Source organism: Serinus canaria, chromosome 27 (genome assembly GCF_022539315.1).
Source record: "Serinus canaria isolate serCan28SL12 chromosome 27, serCan2020, whole genome shotgun sequence".
Classification (NCBI taxonomy): Eukaryota; Metazoa; Chordata; class Aves; order Passeriformes; family Fringillidae; genus Serinus; species Serinus canaria.
In genome coordinates, this window is record NC_066340.1 from 2,164,798 (window position 1) to 2,177,181 (window position 12,384).

The window sequence follows — 12,384 nt, forward strand, 5'->3', positions numbered from 1 at the left end:
GTTGGCAGTGAGGGTGACACTGAAGGAGCTCTGAGAGCAGCGTCACCTCTGGGAGGAAGAGCAGAGAAAACCAACGCTCGCACCCTCAGCCACTTTTACTGGTGGGAAGTTGGTGATTGCTGTTACCATGGTAGGAGAGTGTCCCCGAGCGCATTTAGATAGGATCGTCTTCACACCAGCATGAGTTAAAGCCTTCCACTCTCCAGTGGGATAATTTATTTCTTTACTTAGATCAAAAATGATAAAAAGCCGCCTACCCAAGGCTGGCGGCATCCAGGAATATTCATTATTCATATGGTGCAGGGAAATAACTTGCTTAAGGACAGAGCTGAAGTCTGTCGGAGCTTGGATTCCTCGCTGAGACTGCAGTGCCTGAAATACAAGTCCATCCTCCCCCAAGACACAGCCCCTGTGCTCCCCACACAGCCTAGACTCACAGTCGGGAAAATCATGAACAAAAAGGAGGAGAGGGAGCAAATCTGGCTTTCATCCGTCATTTTGAGGAATATAATTGAAGACAGGGTGTGGCTGTTGGAGCCAAGAGAAATTAATATAATGCTTGCTTGGAGCTTCGCTTCTGCTGGGGAGGTTTTCAGGAGTTAACCAAGAGCAACCTGCAGAGATGGGGCTGGGGGTGCCTTTCTTACCCTTGCAGAGTGTTGGGTTCAGGAGGAGACACTGCAGATGGTGGGCATTTCTCTACAGATGGGCATGGAGCACCCACCGCTGCTTCCTTCAGCAGTTCTCTGATGGGAGGAAGGAACAGGTCTTGCTCCACAAAACAAGCAGCAGCAGCACTGTACAACCTTTCACTCATGTCTTGGTGGAATGGTCCACAGACTCTCAAATCCCAATTTACCAGTGAAGATTAGACATGACCATACAATTCTTCTCAAGAATGCAATTGCATTCTTTGGAGTTTTTCTGGGCTCCTGCCAATTTCACTGGGGCATGGAACATGTGTTTGATACAGCAAATGCACCCAGAAGCTGATCCCAGGCTAACCTGGTTGTATCTTAAAAACAAACTGTGGTGTTGTCTCTGTCCTCATGACTGTGTCAGGGCTCCAGGGCTCAGCACCAAGACAGGCACAGGCTGTGTTCCCTCAGTGCTGGCTTTTCCCCCCACTAAACTGATTTCTTTACCTCCACTTTTGTTATTACTGTATTCCTGTAGCCTTGGGACACAGCCTTGGGGCAGAACACAGGGAAGGGACTGTGTGTGTCTAAGACATAAACGTGTCCCTAAAGGATTTACCAGCTCAGTGTAGGACTGGAGGGAACAATTGGTTTCAGGTGCAGGAAGCCACAAGAGGCCCTCGGCCAGGACAATCAGCAGTGGTCGCACACAACATCAGTGCCAGTGCTGCTGAGTCTTGTTTGCTTGATGGATGAGAAGTGAAAGAGGGGATAAGGGTGAATATTGGTGCCCAGGCATGGAGGAGGCAGAAGGATGCCACATTCCCAAGGGGTGCTGTGGGCAGGACAGTCTGGTCCTGTGGGAGCTGTGGCTGTCGCTGTGCCCAGCCCGGCTCCACACGCTCACCTCGCTTTGCTTATCAAAACTGATAATGTTTTCTTGTGTCAACTACAAGAAAGGTGTGTCTGGTTCAACAGAACTTTGCTTTCATAAGCATTGCCTCAGTGATGTTTGTGCAACCACACTGGAATATGATTTTATCTTGTCACTTGTAATTACCATTAATAATTTGCATAATGGCCATTAGGCATCACTTATTAAACTCTTTGATGTGATACTGAGCCGGCTCCAGGCCCCATACTCCCATCTTTCAAATGCAGACCACGACTTTTTCCTGGCTAGTGACTCATTGGTTTATACCACCATGTTTAGCCAAATCCTGTAAGGCAACTGAAATAATTACCACAGTGTGTTTGGTAACAGCACGGGCTTAAATACACCTTGGAGACCGACTGTTTCAGCTTCTTTCTTGCTGAGTGTTCACATCTGCAGACTCTGAGCATTTGCAGTGCTGAAGGAAAAGTTCTGCAGGACATGGAGATGGACACAACCAGGTTTCTTCCTACCAAAGTTCAGTCTCTCCTGATTCACTTGATGAAGACTATTAGACCCTTCCAGAACCTGCCAGGTGCTGACAGTGCAGTCAGGACTCCAGCAGATGCATCTCTGGTGGCACTGTAGGTTATCACAGCAGAGGAGAGGCTGGAGAATTTCTTAGGATATATGGGAATAGTGATGGGTGATGAAACTGCAGCAATTCCACTCTTCATGGAGAACTGAGCATAGTGCAGGACAGGAGGGAAACCAAGGCTTCAGCCTGTTGTCTCTGCTGCAGAGCCACAGGATCAGGTCATAGCCTGACAACCTGGAGTGTCCAGGTGCTTCCTGCACTCAGAACTTGTCCAGAGGTGCAACAGAGCCAGACAGGCAAAGGTGAAGGGCAGCCAGAACTCCCCAGACTGTCTTCTTTTATCTTCAGATCATACTTGTGCTAAAAACTCTATTAATTTCAATACACTTTCAATATGTGGCTCATAGTGGCAGTTTAGATTATATTATTCAGTGTACTGAACTGAGAAATCTCCTGTTGGGTTACAGTAGCAGTTTGCTCATCTCTTGTAATTCTTTACAAATGTTACATAGCCAATAGACAAAAATCTAAACCCCACAAATAGTTACTGTGGGTGTTACTCTGTACCTGTCTGCATACTGTATGAAACAGACTTTTGTAGAGAAATTACAGTTTATGCATCACACCAGAATATGGCCTGCTTTTCCAAGTGCACTGTGCCTGTAATCAGAGATAATTGTCTGTGCCACGCAGTCTGGAACTCGTGGCTGATTTCCAGCATTAGCAATTTACAAAACTATTTGTTTTCTTCCCATTTCTTCACTGATCCCTTAAAACTCTGGTGTGTTAATTCCTCAGGGGTTTTTCCTGATGGTGGTGTAATTCCCATGTTCCTGCTCTCTTACAACACAGACACATCTGCTGGAGCTGACACAGTGCATTTCACTGTCTGCTCACCAGCCTGAGTGCTGCTATCACCCCTGCCTCTCTCAGGGGCATCCACCCTTGCTCTTTGTATCCTTGGGTTCCTCTCTCTGCCCTGTACCTTCAGCCCAAGCCTCTCTGTCTTGGAGTTACTCATTTGTTCTTGCTTTGCAAGATTTGCATGTTACAAGAGGACAGAACGAGCTGCTATGAGCTGCAGAACCCGTGAGCTGCTGTGCAGTGCAGGTCCCAGGTCACTCCTGTTCTGCTGTTCCATGCACTGTGTCCTCCCCATTTCATTTATTTTCCCTTCCCTGTCTCTTCCTGTGCTGTTTCCACAGCTGTCACCATTTCCCATGGCTGTCCAGGTTATAAACACTGGGCAGGGAAGGCAGAGTTGTATTTCTGCACAGATGCAATGCAGTGACCTCAGAGGTGCTGTGTCAGCAGTGAGGTGGGTTAAATCACCCCAAAATGCTCAGCGTAATTAGTGCTGCAGGAATGGGAGATGCAGAACTGAGCAGGGAAAGTAACACAGAGCTTGTCCAGGAGCTCATTAACACAATTACTCCACAGGGCTAACAAATGTCCTGGACAGAGCCCAGGAAGAGCCCATTCCAGAGCTGGCTGAGCTGTTTCTCTCTTTAGAAACACAGGCACCAATTCAGACTCATTCTATCCCCCAAAGCCTTCTTGTTAGAAACCTTCATGTCAGGCCCCTGTCTAAGGTCACTCATCAAACCCCATCCAACATTTCATGAGAGGAAGGCTGCCAGAGCCTCACAGAGAGGAGCAAGGGTTGTGCCACCACTCCCAGCCCATCCAACACATGGCTGGGACGCTGCTGCCAGCAAGGAGGGACAGGCTGGATCCTGAGCCTTGGCTTGCACACACAGCAAAATGCAGTCATGTTCCTAAATGTGTTTGCCATTCCTTTCTCTGGGCTAATAAAATGCCAGCAGCTTTTTTTTTTTCTGTCTGTTTATTGTGTCTCACTTTTAAAAAAATTCTCTCCCACATATTAATTTGTCTCACCCTTTTATCTTCCTACATGTTGCCAGCTGGTTCTTCCTGTTTGCCTTTTTTACAAATCCATTTAGAGGTTCTTTATTTAGTGTTTTCTCTGGGAATTATTTTTCTCCTTCAGAATGGTGTGGAGAGTCCAGCAGAGCCTGGCTTTCAAAGTTCCTGCTTTGGTTTTATTTGAGAAAACTTGTTGTTCCTGATTTTATCCTGTTAGTGTGCATCTGTAATAACTCAAAGGTGTTGTGTATAACATTATACTATGTGATATTCTGTATTATGTTACATTATATTATAATAGCATATGCCTGCTTAAGTGAAGACTCCCTTTTCTTTGAGAGGTCTCTCTCAGTAGCAGACTGTCAGTCAGACAGCCCTGAGATTACCTCCCTGCCCTCTGCCCAGCCTCCCTGGGTGTTTCTTTCCTTACCACCTTCTGCTTCATGTCTTGGCTCCTGCTTCCTCCTCTGGTAGCAAATATCCCTTTCCACAACATTGTCTGGTCTTTCTCCTCCACCCTCCATCCCCATCCTCAGCCTCTGAGTTCAGCTGGAGCACTTATGGCTTGTTTTCCTTTTTTCCTGTAGTGATTGCTCTGTGGTTGGAGACTGAATGTGGATTCATAATATATTATTTTAAAATACTTGTATATTGATTTCCTTGTAGAAATTATTTCTCAGGTTCAAGGCTGTATCATCAGGAGCAAAATTTTATTGGAGACAAGCCTTGGTCTGTGTTAGAGAATGGCCACAACCCAGGGGAGCCTGAGTGAGGGGCAGTGGTGGGATCAGAGTGGGGTAGCCTGGAGGTGCTGTCCTGCAGAGTCCTTTGACTGCTGCTGGAGCACACCTGAGAACTCCCAGGTTATTTTTGCCTTGTTTTTCCAAAAGACTTTTTCTTCACAGAGCTCCTCAGGGGATGTGCAGTGGGGCTGGCAGGGACTCTCTGGTCTGCAGTGACCTGAAGGAGAGTGGGAAGAATAATTTTTTCAGCATCCTGTGCCTTTCTCTTACACCCCTTTGCCTTTGTACTGACTTTTCTCTTTCCCTCTACTCCCAGCTTTGCTAAATTTTTCCTTCTTGAAAGACTTGTGACCGATTCCCCTGCCAGTTCCTCCTTCCCATGTTGTGCTGAAAGCCTTGTTTAAACACACATTTACTGCTGGGCACCCCCACAGTGTCAAACACAATTTCTGTGCAGAGGTTTATAAATAAATATCCCATAGCTGCATCCCTTATCACGGCTTCCCAGCACAGCCCAGTTAATCCCAGTGCCCTACCACCAACAGTCACAGCTGTGATCCTGAGTGTCTGACTCCAGCCCAGTTTCTCTCCAGGGAAAAGCCCCTCCAGGCTCTCTTCATCACCCAGAAAAGCCTGGAGGCCTCTCATCCTCCTGTTCTGCAGGTACCCAGCACTAAAGAAGTTGTTCATGGTCCCATTTCCCTGGAGGCCCCCTCACCTGACAGACCCTGGGCCACGCAGGGCTCAGGGCAGGCAGGGCTGGCACAGGCTGGCTTTCAGCCCCGTGCTTCTTCCAGCTGCTGTGGCACCAACTCCTCTTCCTGCCGACCCTCTGTGGAAAAAGACAGCTCTGGACACCCAGACCCCAGCACTGCCACCCTGGAGATCTCTCCCTGCCCTCCTCACTGCTTTAGCTCTGTCTCTTCAGTCACAGCTGCAGTTCTCCCCCCACCACCCAGCCCCGAAGTCAGCTGCAGCCACCTCTGTCCCCCCTGTCTTCTGGCAGATGATGCTTTTCCATCTGGCACTCAGGATTACCCTGGGCAAGCACTGACATTGCCACTTCAGCTCTTGCATTAGGCATTTTGGAACAAAAACTGACTTTTCTTGTAAATAATTTAGGACTGGAGAGTCCAGAGGAGCCCACATCAGGACACCACCATTCCAAAGGCTCCTCTCCCAACAAAACAAAAGGAGTAGGTGGGTGCTCAGGGCAGTTTGTGTGCAGCCATGTCTGGAATTAACAGCCTGGCTGTTTCAAAACCTCAGTCAATGGAAGGCAGGGCAGAGCCAACTACTTTGCATACAAATTAAACTTCCAAAACTTTAATTAAACTTGTTGTGCGAAACTGAAAATGTTTAGATAATTCATCGTTTCAGTTAATTTAGCTGCTAGTCCCTAATCCTGTCTCATTCTGGCAAGCCAATAAAACTCAGTTACATGACTGTCTGTCCAGCTGCTGGTGAAGCTGCCCTTAAAGAGCTGCTCAACTGTGCCAGGGGCTTGGACAGCTCTGGGGGCTCTCCCAGCCCATTCCCTGGCCCAAGAATGGTCTTTGGTGTGCTCCCTGGACATTTATCAGAGCCAAATCCTCAGATGCCTCATGGTTTTCTAATCAGCCCTGTATGGAAACAGGTCAGCACTGGTTCCTCACCACAGCATTGCTTTTCCTACCAGGATCACAAATTTTCATATCCCTGTGAGGCAAAGCACAGAGATTTTAGGGTGCCCAGCTCTGTTTGCATACATGATGTCGTGTTGGCCACCCTCCAGCAGGCAGTGGTAGGTCTGGATCTCCTGCTCCAAGCGACACTTGACATCCAGAAGGGTCTTGTACTCCTGGTTCTGGCACTCCATTTCTGCTCGAATCTCAGCCAGCCGCTGCTCCACGCAGGAGATCTGGTTCTGCAGCTCAGCCAGGTATTTGTTGTAGCGACATTCGGTCTCCGTCAAAGAGGATTCCAGGTTTTCTTTCTGAGAATAGAACAAACACACAGGTACCAGGGTTTGACACAGGAACAGCTCTGCTCGTGAGAGATGGAGCTGTGAATCCTTGTGGCATCACCTACCATAGTGAGCTGGGCTTGTACATTGATTTCCAGGGCCTGCAGCTGACGTCTCAGCTCAGTGACCTGCTTGTTGCTCGACTCGATCTCCTGGCTGCTTGTGACAACCTCCAGATTCACCTCCTCCACCTGCAAGGTCAGAAAAAAACAACCCTTTCCTCACCTCCCCACTGCATCTCCTGGTGTCCAGGACCTCCCCACATGCCTCAGTGCCCTGAGCACATCCAAGGCTGACACTGTGTTTATTCCATTCTGACCCAGTGACACCATGTGGTGGCCCTTTTGCCATGGATGGAACACAGAAATCGGGCAGTACAGCTAGATCTGAGCACATCTGTGACACTTGCTGTTATTAGGACACCTCCTAATCCCTCATTTCTCCCTCTCCCCCTTGGGGCAGAGCTGGCTGCAGCTCTGAGGACACGAGGTACCTTGCAGGCGTACCACTGCTCTGTCTCTTTGCGGTTGCGCTCCATCAGCGTCTCGTACTGGCACCGCAGATCCTCCAGGATCTTCCTCAGGTCTGGGCCAGGGCAGGCATTGACCTCCACACTCACATCCCCAGTTGCCTGTTTCCTCAGACAGCTCATTTCCTGCAGGAAATACATGGCTGTATCAGTAATATCCATTCACCCTTGGGGAGACTTTCCTTCTTCTCAGTTCCCTGAGAGAGCTGACCTCCTCGTGGTTGGTCTTTAGGCAGCACATCTCCTCTGTCAGAGCCTCACACTGCAGCTGCAGGTCGGTCTTGCAGCTGGCCAGCTGGTCCAGGACGGGCCGGAGGTTGCAAATGTCGGCATCCACGTTCTGCCGGAGACCACACTCGGTCTCGTACCTTAAACCACAGGCAGCAAACAAAGGTCAGCATGGCAGCAAAGCAGGGCAAGGCTTTCAGCTGAGGTTGGGGGAAAAAAATAAGGATCAAGTTCTTTCCCTTCAGACATGCAGTGCTATGAACATTGCCAGTGGTATCAGAGATCTGTTTTACTATGCAGTGTGACAGGCAGAGGGTTGGGATCTCTCCATCACCACCCTTCACCTGCCCTTCCATGGGCCAGCAGGGGACTGTACTCACTTCACTCTGAAGTCATCAGCAGTCATCCTGTTGTTATCAATGTTCAGAAGGATTTTGTTAGTCTCCATGGCTGCACACAGGATCTGGAAAAGAAATAGTAAGAGGAATTAGGGGGCTTGCAACTTCCTTTGCCTCCAGAAGATGCTGGAGGAAACACCTACCTGGAATATTTCATAGTGATTCCATATATTTGGGTTATTAATCAGGTTTGTGGCATCACAGCAGGGAAACCCATGTGCCAGCTGGGTGGTCCCAGCCTTGCTGAACCATCAATGCTCAGTAAGTGCAGAATCCCCCTCCCACAGACCATCATTTCATATAAACCATTGCTTCAGCTGCCTCTCCAGAGCCATCGCCTCTGCCCTTTGACAGGGCTCTGTGCACATATGAAAGCAAAGCCCAAAGAAATAGCAGGATTTTCTTGACAAACAAGGGTTTACCTGGTTCTGAAGGTCTTCAATTTCTTTGTGGTAGCAGCTGTAGTCCCGTGGCTCACAGATGGGCCCCACCTTGGCATACCACTCCCTGATCTTGCACTCCAGGTCGGCGTTGTCCCCCTCCAGGAGCCGCACCTTGTCCAGGTACGAGGCCAAGCGGTCGTTGAGGTTCTGCATGGTCGCCTTCTCGTTGTTAGCAAAGAGGATCCCATCCCCACAGCCAGCCCCAGCCCTGGGGAAGCCACCTCGAGTGCAGACGCCTCCTGTGCTGAATCCCAGGGCAGAACAAGCCCTCTGGGTGGCTCCGAAGCTCCCACCAGCCGCGCTGCCGGCGCTCAGCTGCTTCCCGAGCAATCCCTCGCTCACGCTGCCACCGGAGAAGCTGCCAACCACAGCACCCAAGTCATAGGCAGCGTGTCTCCCCGAGGAGGCAGAGGAGACCCTCCTGGCAGTGCCAGCTGCGTTGCTGCCTGTGCTGCCCCTGCCCTGGGTGCAGGTGGTGACGACCTGCCTGACAGTGCAGCTCATGGTGTGGGTGTGGAGCCAACAGAGCCCAAGGCAAGTGCTCAGGTGGCTGCAGGATCCAACTGTGATACCTCTGTCCCCTGGTCCTCTATTTATACCAGTCCCTGTGGATCGTGCCGCTGCAGAAGGGCTGTTTATTCTTCCTCCTTGTGACCTGGCTAGGAGGTGTTTTCTTTTTTTTTTCAGCCGGAAATAATTCCCCAAAGGCGTTTGTCTCCAGAAATCCCACAACAGAAAGATGCTTTGGTTAACAGAAGCGTGTTTCAAAACTACATCAAAAATGTTACTTCCTGAATCATCAGGTCTGACTTGTGATGACAACTCAACAAGAGTGACACAAAAACCCGACGATACCCAAGAGTGCCCGGGGAATGAAGCACCACAGCAATTATCCATCCCCAGCGTGGGCGAGTCTACCCAGAAAGTGAAAGCTGTGGGAAAGGCATCCTATCTGACAGAGCCTGTTGACCCCTTTGTGACCAGAAACGAGGGTGTCCCCTCACTCAGCTGGCCTCAGTCCCTGGGACAGGGCCAGGAGACCACCCTGGGCCTGCAGCGAGGGTCTGTTCCATTCCACGTCACTGTTGGTGGAGTCTTGGTCTGGGTCTTTAGACCTCAAGTGCTCCAGGAGAGCACAGAGGAATATTGCACTGGAATGTACCAGGGCTGGTTTATCCCTTCTCTTTATTCTACATCCATCAAAACATCCCCTTGAAGAGGTCTGGGTTGCTTTGCTGCTTTTAAGGGTAGACAAAATAGTCAAGTATTTATCTAAAATATGAAAGGATATTTCCTGGACACCAAACATGCAGTCCACTGAATATTCACCACCACACAGGATGTTTCATAAGATTTCTGAAACAGTAATGTGGAGAATTTCAGGAAATGCATGACTCTACAGAAGTCTCATCCAGTTCCAACCTGCACCATGAAAACTCTCTAATACAATCTAGGTGTTAAATTTAGAAAGGGCAATAGAAAAGATCTTTAAAAAAGTTTATTAAACTAATATTTTAGTTCTGGAATGGTAAATTGAGGAAGGAGGGAAATAATTAAAATGTTTTGTCATCTGAATCTTTCATTTTATTAATAACATTAATATAGCAATGCTAATATTGGCTGGCTCTCACCCACGTGTGGTTCAGCTTTGGGTTTGGCATCCAGGTCACCTGGACACGTGGCATAAAGAATGTGTCAGGTGCAGCCTGGCTCACAAAGTTTGCTTCTGCCATTTGGGCAAGTTCATTAAGCTCAATTTTATCTTGACACAGCAAATGCAGCACTCCTGAACTCTGGGGTGGTTCTGTGGGTGCCCCTCCTTTGTTAGAGCCATCATCAGGAAGTGAAGCCAGGGTGCTCTGGTGCCACAGTGATGGCCAGACCCTGCCTGGAGCCAGGAATCAGGGTCAGCCAGGGCTGCCTGGAGCCCACCTGCAGCCTGGTCATGACTGGTCTTTTTTCTGCCAAAAAATTATAAAATGAATGCTGAGTAAACACTTAATTTCATTTAATCGAGATTTATCTGGTCCTTCATTTTTCAAGGCCAGGTTGGATGGGGCTTGGAGCAACCTGGTCCAGAGGGAGGTGGTAAGGGGTAGATTGAGATGGTCTTTAAGGTCCCTCCCAGCCCAAACCATCCTGTGGCTGTGTGATTTCTTCAAGAGGAAAACACCCACAATGAGTAGAGGGTTTTTTTACAATTACTACAAACTAATCAGAGATGTCTGCATTCTTTTCTTTTTTCTTCTTCTTTCTTTTCTTTCTTTCTTCTTTCTTCTTCTTTCTTTCTTTCTTTCTTTCTTTCTTTTCTTTCTTTCTTTTCTTTCTTTCTTTCTTTCTTTCTTTCTTCTTTCTTTCTTTCTTTCTTTCTTTTTCTCTTTCTCTCTTTCGTCTCCTCTCTCTTTAATTCTCTAATTCTCTCTTTCCTTCAGGCTTTACTAAAGGTGATTAGAATTCCTACAGCTTTTGTAAAGGAGAACAGTAATTTATTATTATTTTCTTGGAATTGTGCATTCTTCATGGCAGCTTTATTCCTTTCCAAAATTCAAAATTTTCTTTAAAACCAGCTCTTGCTTTTACATGAGAACAAACCCCAAGCCCTGCCAGCAGTCACAGCCCTCATTTTATTAAAGCCATTTTCACTTTGTGATGAGGAGATCTGCTAATGATGGCATCTCCATGCCTAATGGAAGGCTCCTTCCAGAATTAGCTTTGATTGACTTCCTGGCTGGAGTCTGCAGACGGAAATTTGCTCCCCACATCCCTGCAGGCAGCCAGGGGCAATGCTCTGATGAGCTGTCCTTGGCTGACTTGGGAGCCCCTTGCAGGCAGTGCTGCACCCCAGGGGAGGAAGAGGAGCAGAGGAATGACAGGGGAGCAGAGGAATGACAGGGAAGCAGAGGAATGACAGGGGAGCAGAGGAATGATGGCTCATGAGGATCCCCTGTGGGCATTTCAGGAACAGCAGCACAGGTCTGACCAGGAAAAATTACTACTTCAAGTAACAAATGAGCAGAAGAGCCTCCCCCAGGCAAAGGTGCTGCTCCCACGTAATGAGCTTTGTAAAAAACAAAAAGGAAGGGATTAGATTTCAGGTTTCCATTGGCGTCCTGGGCTGTGTGACAAAGAGTGGGGTGGTGGCAGAGGATGGACAGGCTGGAGTTATTCCCAAGAGTCCCTTACAGCAGAATTATCAGACTCAACAGGCAATGGAAATGGGAAAGATTCCCCCCTGGAGGGAAATGCTTTGGGAGTCTCAGGATATCTTTTAAGGCTTAAGACTGTTTCTTAGGCTAATGCAGATGAAGTTTAATGTGCCCCCAAGAAGGAGATCCAGCATTTCATGTTACTACAAATACTCCCTGAATCACCAGGTGTTTTCCCATCCAAGAGGACTTCCTTGGGGACTCAATGACTCAGACACAGCCCCAAACCCCAAGTCCCTGCTGGTGCCCAGGCACAGGAGGGCCAGGAGAGGAGCTGGAGCCAGGCATTGCCAGCACTCGCCAGCCCAGCCAGGGAGAGGCTCACCCAGAGGCACCCTGAGTTCCTCTCTGCTCACTTTTAGCTGAATTTCCATGTTAACCTATGGAAAATGCTGGTGTTCTCAATTTACAAAGTATTTACAAAGTATTTGCTTATCTGGCTGGTGATCTACCTGTCATGCCACTTTCTGTCGGCCTGTTATTGGCTCTACTGAGGCTGATCTCCATCTTGCTGGTGACACCAGCTGCTCCAGGGTCTGATCCCAGCTTTGCAAGTCACTCCAGGCAAATCATTCAGCTCCTCCAAGTCTCAATTTCAGGCTTTGTAGGATGGAAACAACAACAACAACTATCCTCCTCCTTGAGGGCATTGTAAAAACAACTGTCTGAGGAGCACATGGGGCTTTAGAGATTGGAAAGATGACATTTAATTCAGTATTATTCATTGTCAGTGTTCTTGCTATTTTATATTACTCTTGACACAGGCACATCCCATCGATTTCTCCCTATGTCTCCATAATGAAATACCTTTAAAGGATGTTTCCATTTCTTTTCC

The 12,384-nt window shown here is 48.3% G+C and overlaps 1 protein-coding gene across 1 annotated transcript; it reads right to left on the bottom strand.

Annotated features, from left to right (window-relative positions):
* Positions 1 to 4,688: 4,688 nt before the first annotated feature.
* On the bottom strand, positions 4,689 to 8,927 carry LOC103821741 (keratin, type I cytoskeletal 19-like). Its single transcript, XM_009096672.4, has 8 exons — positions 8,323 to 8,927; positions 7,883 to 7,965; positions 7,486 to 7,642; positions 7,239 to 7,400; positions 6,811 to 6,936; positions 6,489 to 6,715; positions 5,459 to 5,572; positions 4,689 to 4,957 (listed from the first exon to the last, which is right to left on the bottom strand). The coding sequence occupies exons 1-7, from the start codon at positions 8,845 to 8,847 to the stop codon at positions 5,485 to 5,487; spliced, it is 1,368 nt and encodes a 455-aa protein (XP_009094920.2). The 5' UTR covers positions 8,848 to 8,927; the 3' UTR covers positions 4,689 to 4,957; positions 5,459 to 5,484.
* Between the last annotated feature and the right edge of the window lie 3,457 nt (positions 8,928 to 12,384).